This window comes from Lichenostomus cassidix, chromosome 8, assembly GCF_008360975.1.
Source record: "Lichenostomus cassidix isolate B80296 chromosome 8, HeHo_3.0, whole genome shotgun sequence".
Lineage (NCBI taxonomy): Eukaryota > Metazoa > Chordata > Aves > Passeriformes > Meliphagidae > Lichenostomus > Lichenostomus cassidix.
In genome coordinates, this window is record NC_139489.1 from 26,083,074 (window position 1) to 26,099,773 (window position 16,700).

At 41.6% G+C, this 16,700-nt stretch overlaps 1 protein-coding gene across 2 annotated transcripts in view; it reads left to right on the forward strand.

Annotated features, from left to right (window-relative positions):
• Window positions 1-16,700, forward strand: part of ABL2 (ABL proto-oncogene 2, non-receptor tyrosine kinase) — a 45,467-nt gene that overhangs the window by 14,278 nt on the left and 14,489 nt on the right. Inside the window, exons 1-2 of one of the 2 annotated variants that reach the window (XM_085068609.1) lie at window positions 12,467-12,710; window positions 16,140-16,310. In XM_085068609.1, coding sequence (XP_084924735.1) covers window positions 12,605-12,710; window positions 16,140-16,310 — 277 coding nt within the window. In that variant the 5' untranslated portion in view covers window positions 12,467-12,604. Of the gene's footprint in view, window positions 1-12,466; window positions 12,711-16,139; window positions 16,311-16,700 lie in introns of those variants that run through there. The other variant, XM_085068607.1, reaches the window with a different exon arrangement.

The window sequence follows — 16,700 nt, forward strand, 5'->3', positions numbered from 1 at the left end:
AGGAACAACCTGTATTTTATGTATTTGTCTTAGATTACAGCAGCCACCTTCATGCACTAAAAACAAAGCCAAGACTGTCGGTTTCGCTGTAATTCTACTTTACCTGTCGTTATGTAGGAAACCCTGCCCTTGCTTTAGAAACACAATCATTAGACTCCATATATTTTGAGTAATTCAGTTTCAGCTCTGCTTCTACAGCATGTATCTCTTGTGTCTGAAGTGATTGCCCCATAATGAGGCCAACAGTAGCAATACTAGTAGTATGAGGTCTGTTATAAATAATCTGTCTGCAATATTCAAAATACATAATTTCCAAAAGATTCACCAGGAATTTTCAAAATAAGAATAGTTGCATTAATTTTTATTCTATGATGGAGGGGAGTTATAAATTGATCTAAGAAATACCTGATCTGGAAGTAAACTTTTACACGATATAGCCTACTTGTATCCTGGTCATCTGAACAACAGTATGATAAGGCTGAATGGATGGAAACTTGTCAAAAAGAGACCAATATTTCTGCGCAAAGAGTCTAGTTCTGCCAATGAATCTGTTAGTCTAGTTCTGTAGTAATTAGGAATGAAGTTCTTACCCTGGTAATCTTCCACTGCATTTTCACTAGACCTAGTTCAGGTGAAGTTTTACTGAACAGTCACATTTGAGGTTGCTGGGAAGAGGACACGCCATCCCAGATTAGTCAGTCCTTCTGAGGGCTGATTTTGCTCACTGTATTTGATCACAACGATTTGATATTTGCCATTACTCAGTCTCTGGCGTCAGAGCCCAAGGTGTGACCCTGCATGTTTAATTTACTGGTCTTTTTAGTGGAAAAAAAATTAAAAAATCTTGCTCTATGCAGGTCTCTGCTGGATGTTCTCCAGGCTCTCATTTTTTGTATATCAGTCATTGATTTGGGTGCTGTTCAGAGGTTTTCCCTTTTTGGGGCACTATTCATGATGAAAGCATGACCTTAAAGGGGTGTTGGTCCCACAATCTCTGTTGATGCATCATGCTGGAACTTCAGCATCCTTGCTGGAGTAACTTAGTGTGCTGAGTGCTTCCAGTTTTCCAAATTTCAGCTCTTGGGTCAGTTTTTTCAGGGATTGACCTTACAGGCTTTATAAAAAATTAACGTTTTTAAGCATGTGTGATTTATTTCAGATTTTAAGAGACTTGGATCTCTTAAAATAATAATATGTCCATATTTCCTTGCCTGACTGTTTTTGACAGTTTGGGCACCTACTCAGTTCTGTAACCTATCCAGGAGGTTGTTACTTCTAAGCAGCAGCTTTGTTATAGTGACTTTTAAGTGCTTAAAGTAGCTTGAAAGCAATGAGAAGGCTGTTTCTGGCAGTGAGGTAGATGAGCAGGAAACATGTCATTAATTCTAAAGACCCCTCAAATAACTTTCAAATATTAATTATCTCCTGATTCTGTAAAGTCCCTCTAAGCTGAAAACCCATTTTAAACCTCAAGCACAGCACCTTTCAGTGGGGAGTTAATGGGATCTGCCTCTGGATGTTCCATGGCCTGCCAAGGAGCAGCTCTTGGGCTTGGGCATGTCTTGTAGTTTGCCTTAAGGGTACTTTTTCCAAAGAAATTTGTGAGTTAAATAACACGTAATAGCAGGATGAAATTCCAAAAGAGAAATGCCCTGAAAGGCAGGTTTAGTGGCATCTCCAGAAGCTGGCAGCAACTGGTTGTCTTGTAGTAATGCTAAATAAGATGTGTTCTTAAGGATGAGGTAGAGAAGCCCTTGTCTGAAAACAGGATTTACATGGGATGGTAAATGTTCTGCTTTCTAATTATATTGAGGAAAGCTATGGTTATTTAAATGTCTTCAAAATACAGTGCCACAGGTAGCTGCCAGAAATGCAACTGAAAGATCTCCTAAGCTGCAGAAAACTTGGGAGTGCCTTTAATTTCCAGTACCTTGACAAAAGGCAGAAGACAGTACCCCTTTGCTATAAGGGGCCAAGTCAGAGCTGAGTACAAGTTCACCATGAGTTTTGGTTGCATGGGAGCTGATTTGGAGGAAGTTTGTACTCTCAAGAGGCTCAAGAGAGAATGTTTTGAGAGGAAAATATGGAGGACTGCCTGTTGTCTTGGGATTTCCAACTTCAAGACAGCACCTGGTGTGCTGGTACAGCCCAGTAGTGAGCCCTGATCCCAAAGGAAACACTTTGTGTGGCTGGTTCCTGCAGGGATACAATACAGCCCTGTGTAATCCAGGCAGTCAGCTGTCTGACAGCCTGTATAGGACAGCAACAACTGGGAATGTTTTTCTGTGGAGTAGGAGGAAGAAGGAATGAGGTGGAACTCTGTCGAATTAGAAAGAAGCAAATACCTTAAATGAACAAGAGAAAGGGACCTTTCTTGGCCTTTCAAACTAGAAGATGTGGGGATGTTGCAAGTTGGCACAGCCAGACCTTGGTCTCAGTTTCAGTTCAGAATTTACATTTCATAGAACACCACTCCTAAATGAAGCAGTTTTACATAGCTCCCTAGAGCCAGCTGTGTGGCACAACTGGCAAAAGTCCTCCCATGAAACTGAATGTTGCAATGTCCTTCTGTCAGAGACCCTATTGGTTGGAAAAGCATCTTACTATCCCCAGTCAGATCCACAAAACCTGATGTTGTGGATGAATGCAGTTTAGGAACTAACCAGCGCTTTCCAGAGCAAGAGGAAACGAACTGCTGAGTGAGCCGCAGTGTTACACCTCCCACTGGGAATTTCCAGCCCTTTCCCTCTTCCTTCCTCCCTCAGAATAAATATAGTAAATACACTAAATTAAGCACTGGGGGAGGTGGCACCCAAAGGCAGAAGCTGTAGCAGAGGCTGAGTGGCCCCAGTTAAAGCAGCTGACAATACCCTGACCAATCCTCTGAGCATCCCAGTGGTACCACCCGTACTGGCAGCAGGGGAGATGTCTCAGACAGCTATGCCAGTATTGTGGGAGGAAAGCTCCTTAAATAACTACCACTGGCTCCTGTTCTCTGAGTGTGTCAACACTGAGTTGTTGTTTTACTCTCTGAACTGGAAAAATTAGTCAAGTAATTGTGTGGCAAGCTAGTGACAGAAATGAAGTTATGCTTTTTGCTTTTTCTAGTTGCTGGATCTGTGTTAGCACACAGCAGATACTTTCCTTGTCGTTTTGCATTTCTGTTCAAGAACCTCCAAGCAGCAGATGAAAACTAGAACAAAAGAGGAATAGATTTGGCTAGAATCAGGGGAGTAGCACTCTATTGAACCTCATCACTAAGTACTCCAAAGGAGCAGTTGTATAGGTTTTGGGTTTGGATTACCTGCATTTTGAGGGGGCTAAGGCAGCATTGGTCCCTTCCCTGTCATTGTTAATCTTCACATATGGTTAAGTTACTGTTCATAATCTGGTCTTGAAAAGCCTTACTCTTAATATACCTTACACTGTCTGCTTCTTATATCCAGGTGAATAGAAGGCATTGTGGTGCCAAATGAAATAAAATAGAATTTCATTTAGTTAGGATTGTCTCACAGCCTGTTACGATCCTAGATAAATCCAAACAACTATTTTCCTCTTTTGTATTTCCCCAGCATAAGGAGGGGATATTGGCAGTGGTATAGAAAAACAAACCATTAGTATTCAGGTTAGCATTGTAAATTGGCAATAGATCTCAGCTCTTGTGGGGATTTGTCTTTTGACAAATTGTTAGATAAATCTGAAATTGTAGCAACCTCCCTTATGTTTATTTGTCTGTAGAGCAGATTCTGTCCTTGCTAGTCTGATCTTGCTAGCCAAATTTAAGGTTAGTCTAAGCATTTTGCTTGCAATTTCTGCTTTTTGAACTGGCAGTCATGAACCTAGGCAAAAGATGTGGCCTAATGTTTCTGGGGAATTGTCTCTCATTTCCACACTGTTGTGCTTTGTTTGCTTTTCTTTACTGCTCTGAAAACAAATTAGTAGAAAAAACATCATCTGCAGGATGTTTTTGCTCTGTTGGCATCCAGGCACAGTCAAGTTTTCCTTCTCCTGGGTTATTTCTCCCTAGAACCAATTGTACTTTATTTAACCAGTCTTCTAGTCTTTAACCAGTCTTCTTGTTTCCTTTGCAAAGTAACTTTTGTTTTGTTTTTTAAGTGCCCCTCACCTTAGGATAGCAGTATCTGCTGACTTAACCAGGCCACAAACTACTAACTACTGGTTGTAGTATGTAACTTGTTAGAAGACATCAATGTTTCTTTTAGTGACTAGGGTCTAGAAATGAAGCAATTCTAAAACAGGAATAAAGTATTTTACTCAGCTTTCTAACTTGCCTTCAATTCAACTGTTTTTCTTAATTAAGAGCACCTATGACAAATAATGTGGAGGAAAGCAAATGGCAAGTGATAAACTTGATTGCAGGGGGTTGCAAGTTGAAGAAGTGGTACAGGATTCAGTGTGAACATGTAGAAGGTGGGACACAAAGGAAAATGGTTCTGCCTTTGCATATGAAGTATTAAGCTCTGAGCTGCTGCCTGTAACAACAGGAATCAATCTTTGAGCTGTAATAAGATATATCACTACAACGTTTAGAATTATAGTCCAAAAAACAGAACATTAGGAATAGAAAAATATATAGTTCTGCTACTGTACAAGGCTATGGTTTGAATCCTGCATGTAATTCTGATCTGGTTGTGTGGAGGGTTGTGTGGCAGAGCTGGAAAAACCCAAAGGAGGAATGGATAAAAGTGCCCAAGGGCAATAACATCAGACCTGAGAGAAACTCTTCAGCCTGGAGGAGAAGTAGCTGAGGTAGAATGAGATAAGGGCTTATAACAATCAAGTAGCAGGGAAACCACTAACAGGTACTGATCATTCTGAAATTGCCCTGTAGAGACTGAGCATTGCCAGATGAAATTTGAAGATGTCCTGGCCAGAACCAATCAGAGCCTATTCTTTCATCTACAAGATGCTGTGAGCTCTTGGTACTGTGGCAGCAAGATTTTGTTCATGTGTGAGTTTAGTTTGCAGTACTTCAAACAGCAGCTGGACAAAATAAGGCCTGACAGGAAGTTTAACTGCAACAATGCCAACTCTGGCTCAGAAGCACCTCGAGCTGCAACATGTTGGAGGCTTGGAAAGTATTCTGGAATAATATGACTACCCTTTCCCCAGGCAGGATGCTGGGCTGTAAGTGACCCAGGACTGTTGTTGTGTGCCTGAAGAATCCCAGTTGTCAGCTGGCTGACTTGCTTTTGACATTCTTAAGTGTTCTGCTAAATCAGAGGGGCAGGACTTCTTTTTCTTGTCATACTTCATTTAAATGTTATATAGTTTTGATGTTAACAATCAAGAAGTACTTTAGTCCCTAAAAGTACTTTAGTCCCTAGCAGATAATCCACAACAACTTTGCAGTAGATGTAAAGCATCTTTAGTGGCAGACTGATAAAATGCATGTTTGTATCTTAGCTGCATAAAATTCCATCAAGTTTAATATGTTGGCTAGTCTTACTTCTCTTCAAATAATTTAAAAAAATTTGGTTCTGGTATTATTCTCTTAAAGTATCTGATCTACTGAATAATATCCAATACAAACCTACTAAATTATATAAACATTTTCAATACAATTCCACTTAACTTACTCACAATCTTTGTCTATTCACTTGCAGTTATCTGTCTTTGTAATAAAACCCATTTTATTTCTACACCGGCAAGTCAGACAGTGACTTTTAATTACTTTTAGGAGTATTGAGCCTGCTCAGTCTTACAGTAGCTTCTTTTCCTTCAAACCTGTATTAATTCTGCCTAACCCAGAAAGGATTTTCCAAAGGCATTTTTTCAGTGAGTGCATTCTTGACTTAATACTGAGTTCACACACATGAGGGCTAAACACTGCAGTTAGATTTGGAAAAGCAAATGTGGTGACACAGCCTGAAACTGCAAAGCTGTGGGTGCTGAGCTCGGAATTCTCCCTCTGGAGTGGCTGGGGCTCGTGTTACCCTGGTCATTGAGCAGCTGTTGGGCCGGTGCTGTGAATGAGCCCCTTGTCTGCTCAGTGGAGCCAATGACAAGTGTCTGGGTTTCGCCAACAGGAAGTGGCTTCGCAGCCAGGAGCTAAGTTTAGTGCCATGGATTTGTTTCTCTGACTTCACATTCTCGCTGCCCCCCCAAAGGGAATCAGCCCAGAGGGGTGAGAAGGAGCAAGAAAACTAAACCTCCTTCAGCCAGGGCTCAGCTGGATGTCAGGCTCTGGAGCTTTCCACAGTAGGAGTTTTCCCTGGTTCTGAAGTTAACAACACGGCATGCAATTTTTGGGCAAGTATTCATGCTAAAGCTCAGCTTTTCTTGGAGGAAAGGATACGCTTGTTTATTTTCTGAGACAAATATATTTCAAAGGAGGCAAGATCACAAGAGTATTTTAGTCAAATGAAGTAAATATTCTAAAAAGGAACCCCCTTCTTTGTTCAAGAGAAGAAAATTGCTGTGGACGATGGTTTGAACAGCATATTGGTTGCTGACAAATGAGGTTGACAGTTTTGTGATTTATTTTTAGTTGGAGAATTTTTTTAAAAACAGAAGTACTATGTAGCCGTGGCAGTTGCTGCATGTTCTGTGTGGGTGGATGGAACTGAGAAATCGCATCTGTGCTAACAAGCGTTTTGGGATTCCATTAAAAAATTAAACTCATGTACTGGAAACTGAAGCTGTATCAGCTCACCTGGGGAGCTCTGCCCTCCGAATATCCTCCACAAGGTAAGCAGTGCTGCCTGTCCAAGGCACTTGCAAAAATATTTGGGCCTCGAGATGTGACATCAACTCAAATTTGGGCTGCTAGATTGATATTTTCTTTCTCTCCTGAGATTACAAGTCAGTGAGTTAATCCCTACCCTCTCCTTCCAAATTTTCCATCTAACTAAAATGGCTAAAAATAAGTTTCAAAAAGGCAGCAGAGAAGCAGTTTAGGATGATCATTGTTCCAGGTGCTGAGCCTAAGGAGAGTGCCTAATACTGTAAGGCTTCTAATAAGATGTTATTATGTCACTGGGAAAGCAGCTTAGACATTTATATCGTGTTAGCTCAAAGGTCTGATCAGTTAGTGCTTTACATCTGCAAAATAAACCTCTCTCCAGCTAGACTTCGTGAGTGTGGGTATTTCTGGCTTCTTCAGAAATCACGGCTCAGCTGATCCCTGAAGTAGCTTTTTTGCGGAAGAGCTCTTACTTCAAATGTTTGTGTTAACACTGTGAGTAAATAAGTACCCATTTGATTTGCTTCGAAGTAGATAATATCTAGCTTTGATGTGGCCAGTAGTACTGACTGCTCAGGAATTCTGTTGGAGTGAAGTGTAATCCCCATTGAGCAACTTCTCTCCCAAAGTACTGATTAAAAAAAGTGCTAAATGACTTGCTGTAAGCTGTCCTATGTTTGGCCATCCCACCTTTCCTGGAGCAGGACTGGGTGACCTAATCCTCCTCACTCTTCACACTGGAGAGGTTTACTGGAACTTGCCAGGACAGAGGAAGAATGTCAAACAGACTTTTGATCTACAGTTTCCCAGTTACCTTCAAAATCTCAGTGTGCCTTCATAGCACTCTTTCCCCTAAAGCTGTCATTGTGGGAGTAGTTGCTGTCCACTATAGGCAGCATTCAGAGGAAGAGAGATTGGAGCTTCAGTTCTCCATGGAAAGAGGTATGTGATACAGAGCATTTACAGTTGCTGGTCTCTGCTTGTTTCTAGATCCTCACAGTTCCAAAGCTGACTGGCTCTATCGGAGCTGAGCAAATCTTTAGGAATTAAGGGAGCAAACACTTTGATACAGTATTCAGGATTTTGCAAAGAGGTTACATACATAGTTTTTTGTTCTAAGAACCTTTTTGTTCTAAACATCTGTTTTGTATCTAATTTTAATTGCCTTAAAATCTCTCTTCAGGAAAGTGAGGTTTTTTTCTTAGCTGTTGTGCTGTTGGGTTTTGGTTCCTCACTCAGAGGCACATTTAAAGAAGTCAGACTTGAACTGTGACTGGTCCTGTGCTTCTGACCATTCCCAGTACCTGTGACAGGTTTCATCTGTTGTACCTTTTGACAGCTGTTAGATCCAGCTCTCTTGTGCTCACATGGATTCCTCACCCTGAATGTTTTTTAAATGCATCTAAAATCCTGCTTCAGTTTTCTGGCTGCACTTATCCCAGAATCATCTTCCTGACAGAGTTCTGTGAGGACATAAAATCTTAGAGGTAGTGAGAACCAGACTATTGGGCTAAGAGTATTGTACTGAACATGATCAATACTTCATCTGCTTGGAAATTCTCTCTTTAAACAGCAAAGCTACCAAATGCTTCTGTAGATGGTTCAGTCACAGCCAGTATTTTGACCTATGAAGAGATTTATGCATCTTGCATTAAAGGAATGAAGATTTTGAAATGAAGGCTTGGGAGGTTAAGCTTAATTTATTTCATACTGGATTCTGCAACAAAAAGCTGCTTCAATACAAATTAGTTGAGGAAGAAAGAGGGAAGCACTGCATTGTGTTGATAGTGGGAGAAATGTGTCACTGTCATCTGAGCAAAGTATGGGCTGAGGAACACCTCTGTTTGATTGCATTAATAACAAAGGGAGGGAGTACCTGGTACCAGGGGAACAGAAGACAGGCAGTTTGTCTAAAATCTTAACACAGCTAACCCCTTGTAATGTTCAGGCAGACAGACAATGCCTTGAAGTCTTCATATGATGGTGGAATTAAATCAGTTGATATCAATTTCTCTCTCTCCTTCTGCCAATTAGAATTGAATAACACCAAAACCTCAAATCTTGTCTTCCCTTGGATTTTTATATCAAGCTAGCCAAGAAGCACTTCTTCCAGGCAAAGACCCACCTCTTTAACCCCTGTATCATATCAGCACTTCATCATCTTGCAAAATGAATGTTTATAAGAGATGAAATAAATGGAGAGCTCTTAGGTTTCTCCATGTATTTCTCTGATACCAAAGGTCACTTTTATCTGTGTCAGATATTTTGATAATTGAGTCATGACAGTGCTACCAGCTTGGCTTGAAATATTTCCTTTTATATGATGTGAGCTGTTCATGATGCAATTTTGTCACTGTGTCTGAAATCACCTCCCTTTCTGTCTCTCCTAGCCTGGTACCATAAATAGAAACCTACTCCTTGCCCATCCCAAGTTCTTGGCTTGGAGCTCTATTTCTTGGCTTTCCTCAGTGAGTTGTTTACAATACTTAAACCTTGCTCCACTCTGTGGGAGGCCCAAGGACTAACTATGGGTCTGTGCTTTGCTCTAGCAAACCACGTTATTAAGAGTCTGGTTGCTTGCAGGAGAGGAACACCTAGGAATGGCATTTAGTCAGTGCCTGCATTTTACCAAAGCCATATGTGAGCTGTCTGACCCCTTGAAACTGGTGTTTTTCATGGCCACATGGATGTCAGCAGAAAGACTAGGTGGTCCATTTAGGTAAAGGCTGCAGTCTGTTACAGGGTAAAGGAAGTTCATAGGTCTGCTTGAATATTACCACATTATTAGACAGCAGAAACTTGGCCTGTTCAGCACTGGTTGCTTTTCAGTATGTAGGTTGTCTTGAGTATTTTTGGTTAGCAGGAAGCGCTGAGACTTGGCTTCAGAAACAAAGCTGCTGTAGAACTTGATACTGTTCCAATCGTGTCAGCAAAATAGGAAACCCACTTGCTGCTGTGTTATCAGTTTTGTTTCCTTGTATTCATTAAGGCAGAAATCCTCCCTCTAACAAGCCAGTTAAAGATCTGAAGGTCTGGTGGTGTAATGTGATGTATGTTTTGAAGGTGCAGTGGAAAATACCAATTATACCAGCAGTCATTATGTACTTGATGGTCTGCTTTCCATGCCCTGAGTTAACTAATGCCTGTTCTTTGGTTGTCTTAAAAGCAAGCAAATAAAATGAGTCTATCTGTAAAACAGCATCACAGATAATTTATTGGTATTTAGTTTAAAGACTCAAGAGTGAAAATAAAGTAAGAGGTGTGGCATATGCAGGGATCTTGGTGGCCTTGTATTTGAATTGTCCCTATGTGGAAAAAAATACATCTACACCCTGTGGGTTTTGCAGTAAAACACCAATATATCAGATTGAGACTGCATGTAATAACCAGTATTTACCCTATAAACCTTTCTTTGTCTCTCTCCCTTCCATTGAGAAACCAGTCACTTTGGCCTATAGCCAGCAACACCAAATCCATTTCAGCGATGTATTTTCATTAATACACTTTTCTTTGATTAAAAATCATTAAGGAACATTGAAATTGAGAGTATAGCAAATTTTTAGAAGGTCCCTGAACTGTACATTACAAAGTAGCATTGTCGGCAAGATTGCCTTTTATTCAACTTTTCCCCACTGCTGGAAGAAGTAGAAAAATGTTTCTAAATGGATGACTTAAGTTGTACAGGAAGGGTAACCACTCTCAGGAAACAGCTTTGAAGGGCACCACGGGGAATAGTGTAAAGAGCTGGGAAGAACTGCTGTGCCTGAAAGGTGGATTCTTCCACCGAGGAAGTTGAGTGTACCAGAATTAAGATTTTAGATCGTGCACTTACTGTGAAGGGCACAGAACAGGATGTAGATGTCAAGGTGATCGCCTGCAGCATAAAATAACTATCTAGGAAAATCAGTTTTAAAGATAATGCTCATCTAGAAGCCAGAAAGATGCTAGACTTTATTCTGCCTGGGTACATTTGACAGGACCTTATGAACTGCTATGCACTCTGTGTCCTTTCCACTGGAGATCACCTTCAGGAGGGTGTCTGAAAAGGGGACAGACACAGAATTACTCTGTTGCAGAAGGCTTTCAGCCAAAATGTTTCTCACCCCTGATGCCAGTGCTGGCAACTACCTGATTCCCATCAGGAGCTCTTAACACACCAGCCAGCCATTAGGCTTTGGCTACAGACTCTTCTGACTGAGGCTAAAATTGATGGGGTAAGTAGGGATATGCACAAGATACATTATTAATCCAGCTTAATTTTCTACTAGTCCTTCTTTGTTCCAAATACCAATTACTCATCTGTTGTATTTTAACTAAGAAGTAAAAGTGTTACTTTAGCTAAGGTTAGTAACTGTCACAGCTGAGGCTAATCCAGCCACAAATCCACACATAGCTTGTCCTTTCCTGGTACCATTTTAGCAAAGGGTAATTGTCATAAAGCTCATCCATGTCTTGCTGAAGCTGTGCTGTCTTTCTCCACAATTCTGATTATTCTCTGTGTATTAGCAGATATGTTAAGCTTAGTACAAATGCCAGTAATTCAGAGTACCTGGAGCAAATACAAGCTGAGAAAACAGTAAACTGCAAGAAGCAAAACAAAGAGGAGAGAATGCCCAAGAGCTCTTAAGTAAAGATATCTCAACCTCTGACCGCTGGGTAGCATGCTGCAGGATTCACTGAGCGTGGTTTTGGAAGAGGAACAAAAGAGGTTGTCATCAGTAGTTTAGGAAGAGCAGTATGCAGGTGTCCTAAGTTAATTTTCCACAAATGTTAGGTGCTCATTGCAGGGGAAATAACCCTTGTCAGAAGCCATATGGGAAAAGCAACTCCTCATCACCACAGTATATCCACAGTTCTATATGCTCTTTTTCCACATCCACAGCTTTGTAAAACACAAACATTTAGAATAAGCCAGATTGCTTACCTTTAGCCTGGTTTGAGTCATTATCACACAGTGCAGCTGCCCCTCTCCCAGAATGGCAAAGTTGACAGATTATAGAAGTGCTGCTTTCTTTCCTTTCTGGGCTGCAGCAACTCTTCTCCCCCGCCAAAGGCCTAAACCACTGCCTTCCCTTTCCCTGCTCCCTTTTATACCCCTCTGTAGGCCCACCACCCTCCCAGGTGTGAGACGGCCATGGTGAGTGCTGGTTTGTTAACCCTTCCACGGCCGCCTGGCAGGAGGAGCCTGTCCTGCTACAAGGCAGCTCTTGGGCTTTTAAAGAATTCATCAAACAAATCTGGGGGTTTTAAGAGGTAATTTGATGGGGTTCTTGTGGAAAGCTGTCCTGAGTGTTACTAAAACAGCAAATATGCAGTTCAGACTGGGTGCGCTGTGCTGTCCTTGCTTTTCTGGGTCTTTCTGAATTCCTGACATGTCCAAGAACATTCACGTGCTCCGTGTTTGTGCCTCTCTGACATGTTTATTTTCACTAACATCCTTTCCTGTTGATTCACATAAGTAGTACTCCAGCAGTGGTATGTGGAGTGGAAAAGTGAATCAATCTGGGCGGTCCCCTTAATGGGTGATCTGTTTTGTAATTTGTGCAAAGGAATTTCTCCAAGGAAACTGTTTGCTTTCTTCCCAAACACTTTGTTACCAAACTGTTAGTGGAATAAAACGCTGTCTCTACAGCTCATGTCAAAGCTGTTTCAACTTGCAGTCCAGTCCCCACATCCTCTGTGTGTTCAACAGCCCCTGGAAAGCTCCACCCTCCCATCGAGTTAATAACCACGTTAACCCAGGGCTTGGTTTTCCCAGTCTCTCCTTTGCCCGCCCGGCAGCGCTTCTTTTCCCCTTGGCCCCCAGCCTTGCCAGCAGCGATTGCTGTGTGGAGGCCTTTGTGCTCAGCCCAGGACTTGTGGTGCCAAGCAGCCTCTTTGCTCGCTGGGAAGCACAGCATGAGTGTGGGGACAGTCCTCTTCCAGTCCAGCAGCTATGGCAAGGAGGGCAAACTGCTCTGCTGCCTCGGCGAGGGAGCCTCTGAGCCTGGCGTGCGCTTCACAGGTAGGATACTTGGGATGTAATCCTGGCCTAGCCCTTTCTTGTATTTCTCCAAGTGCTTCAAGGAGGATGGTGTCCTTTCAAGTCTATCTTTATTTTGTAGTGTGAGATCAGCCCCAGGCAGGTGTGGGATTGCCAGCTTTTATTGGGATTTTAGGATTATTGAAATTTTTCTTTTCTATGAGCAGTTACACAGTATTTTAGAAATAGAGACCACTCCAGCACTTAAAGTGATTCTGAAATTTAAGATCTAGCATATTCTACCTCCTGCTCTGAGACCAAAGAGATTGGTAATCAGAGTGTTGGCAGCAAGGTAGGGGACAAAACACCCCTTACGTGTTGGCTGGATAGGAAAGCATTCATATCCGGAGAGAAGCAAATTGTATTGTGGGAATAAAGAAAAGGAAGGAGATGAATGAAGCGTAACCTCCTTGTGTGACTGTGTATTACTTGTTCACTAAGTGATGATGTAAGTTTTCCATTGCATGGGAAATGAAAGTGATAGTGTAAGATTTATGGTTAACCTTGAAAAGGAGCTGATATGAAACAGAATTTCCCAGCTCATTTCCTGGCTTTTGGTGCAGACAGAGCTTGCAAACTATTCAGCTGGAGGGGCATCAGTGGTGGCATGCTTTGGTTATCTGTGTGATGATCATGCTTCACTTCTGTGATGGATGGTGTAGATCCCACACTGTATGGAACAGCATGGGCTGTTATGGAATACTTTTATATCCTGATAAAAACCCCTTTAGTAGATGTTGGGTAACCTTTACAGTTACTTAAGCATCCAAGTCACTAACATGAAAGTGAAGCAAGTTAGTGAGACATGAACTCTTAAAAGGGTTTGATTTTTAGGTAATGTAAGTTTTAGGTAAGCACTGTAGCTAAGTGATTGAAGCTCCTCATCAAAGATTAACTTCTGCTGGCTTTTTTGTACATCAGATGGGTGTTAAGAACATGTGCCAGCTTCCCAGGCATTCCCAAGAGAGTGGTAGGAGTCCCACATCTGCTTTCACTCCCGATTTCCAGTCCAGCAAAGGGCCACGTGTTTCCATGTGGGCAGAGCTCCTGGTGCTGAGCAGGTGCCATTTCTGCTGGCTTTGCCTTGCCTGCAGTGGGCTGAGCTGGGCACAGGGCTTGCTGCAGCAGCTATGGAGCTGGGCTGGCACTGGGCAGCTTCAGGCTATCCATGGGTGCATGGATAAACACTCCATGCTGTCTGTGGGTGCTCAGTGCATGAGCTTTTCTGGCTGGAGAAAGAAACTTAAAGGATGCTTTGATTTAGAATAAATGTTATATTTTTGTTTAAAGCCTTTCACTGGTTGGCAGATACATAATTGAAAGTAAGTTAATTAAACACCATTAAGGTATTTCAGAGCTGAAAGGTTGGGTATTTTTGGAAACTGCCTACTTTTGTGTTTGCTCTCAGCAGAGATGTGTAAGTCAGGGTTCTCATACAGCACATTTGTCTTTGCTCAAGGCACTGAAGCACTTATAACACAAGTCACATTAGGACTATAAAGAATGTATTATTTAATTAAATAAGTATTTTTACTTCATTAAGAGAGCTGGATTTAGGAACTGATGTTCTTTCCTGGAGCTTAACAACTGGACATGCATATGCACACATCCAGCCTTAAGAAAATACAGTGGGATGTTGACAGCCATGCTATAATGTAGGTGGCTGAGCATTGGGATTTCTTATTTTCGGTGATAGCATCCAGTTTGATGGGTTAATATCTTGTAAAACTAATTGCAGTTCAGAGTTAGGAATAAGAAGTGTATGTAAATATTGCATCTGCAGGCAATGCAATCCAAGAACTGAGATTTGGGTGGCTTAGTCTGTCGTCTCTTCTGTTCTTGCTAGAAGAACCTTGACAGTAGGCTGCTTTTAGATTATCAGGTAATTGCAGGATGAACAGGTTATGCAAGCAGTGGAACTCTGAATAATTACCAGAAATGCAGTCAAAAGCCATATAGCTACATGTTTAAAATGAAAACAGAACAAACCTCAACCACTTACTTTCTCATATACCTGCAATATGGTCAAAAAATTGCATTATAGTCTGGAAACCCCCTCTTTGTCCTCATTTTCCAGGCTTGAGCTCTGTCCTGTGACACAGATTGCCATATTACTGTGCCTATTACTTGGCACAGGCTTCTTCCTGTTTTGTGTCTCACTGACTTCCCAGTTTTCCTGTCCTTGTGTTACGTTTGAGCTCTTTGTTCCTTTTTCAAGTGCCTTATAGACCTGCTCTTGCTCACAAGTGTAAATCTCAGGGACCTTTTGGGAGGAGGGTAGGTATAGCCACACACACATTCTCTGCCTGTGTCTGCTTAAAAACATCCCAAACCTGAGTTCTCAGCCTCACACAAATGGACCAAAGCAATGACTGTAAAGCAGAGAAAACCTCAGATTACTTTTAGAGAATTTTTTTTTCTGTTTAATGTATTCAATTAATCTCTTTATAGTGTATGTTTCCATAAGTAAGTTCAACAAGTGAGTTTGGAAATAGATATTGAGACAGGAACTTAGATCAGTTGTGCCATCAGTTAAAAAATACATGACTTTACACCTCCACATGTTTTTGCTCCCTTGAGCAGGCCACATGTATGAAACCACACCATTGCTCTTTCTCTTGTCTTAATATTGAATTTTTTTTTGCTACATGTTCCTGGAAAACCTCTCCATGACTTAGAAAGCCAGTGATGGCTAACTCTTGACACAGCACTAGCATGAAGTATTCAGGCAGTTTTGCTTCTTACTACAATTCTTCCTAAAACTCTGTGGATTTAGCTTAGTTTTAATGATCACTAGAACTGTAGGGAGTTTTTTCTTTTGTTTATAAAACATTTCTGATTCCTCCCCCCACTCCCTTGTAGTGACAAGTTTGCTTCAATTGTCCTTCGAAACAGCAAAGGACATGCTGCTGCTAAATACCCAGCATCACCTGTACTGCCTTCTGTCCCTGTCAGTTTTCCACCTCTGTTTATACAGTCTTGAAATGTATTGCAAATCACTGGCATTCCTGTTAATATTGCCATAATTCAGTCTTATCTGTATTTGTAATGTTGGTTTCAAATCCAGGCTAAGTCCACCACAGAAACAGTACGGACAAAACATAACATTTTGTGATTGAAAGGTTTTCTTCACTATTTAATGTAATTAAAATGAGAGCTTTTAATTGTGCACCCATTTTTTATCTGTGAATGCTTAAATAATTTCAAATAGAGGTGTAGAAAAATAAAAGCATATATAATATAATAAATATTAAATAGAAGTTTAATATATGTAGGCTTATAGGCAGTTAATTACCTTCTCCAGGAGTTGGGCTGGATGAACCTTGTGAGTGCCTTCCAACTCAGGATATTCCCTGATTCTGTAATTTACAATTGTACACAAAATAATTGCCTCTCCCATCCTTTCCTCAGAGGCCCTGCACCGCCCCTACGGTTGCGATGTTGAACCCCAGGCACTGAACGAAGCCATCAGATGGAGCTCCAAGGAGAACCTGCTTGGAGCCACTGAGAGCGATCCCAATCTCTTTGTTGCACTTTACGATTTTGTAGCAAGCGGTGACAACACACTCAGCATCACCAAAGGTAAGGCTGGGAGTGCAGAGCAGCTGCCAGCTTGAAAACTTAGCAACAGAAGTCAGGGAATGGAATCCCCCTCTGGATACAAATGGGAATAGCACAGTTGGAGAAGGTGATTCCCTGCAGTGATGGTGGGAAGCAGACAGCTGTCCTGCACGGTGCTGGAGGGACACCTGCTGGGCAGTTCTGCTGGGACAGGCACAGTCCAGCCCACTCCTGTTCCAGGCTCCCCCAGTCACTGTCCCTGCGAGGTTACCTCTTGTAGGGAGGGCAGAGGGAAATGGGTACATTATGGATGGTAACAGAACTCAGCACTTGCACCTGGGGCAGAATCAAGAATTAAACATTGCAAGAGACTTTCTGTTTCTAATCAGTACATGTATCAGAATATGACCT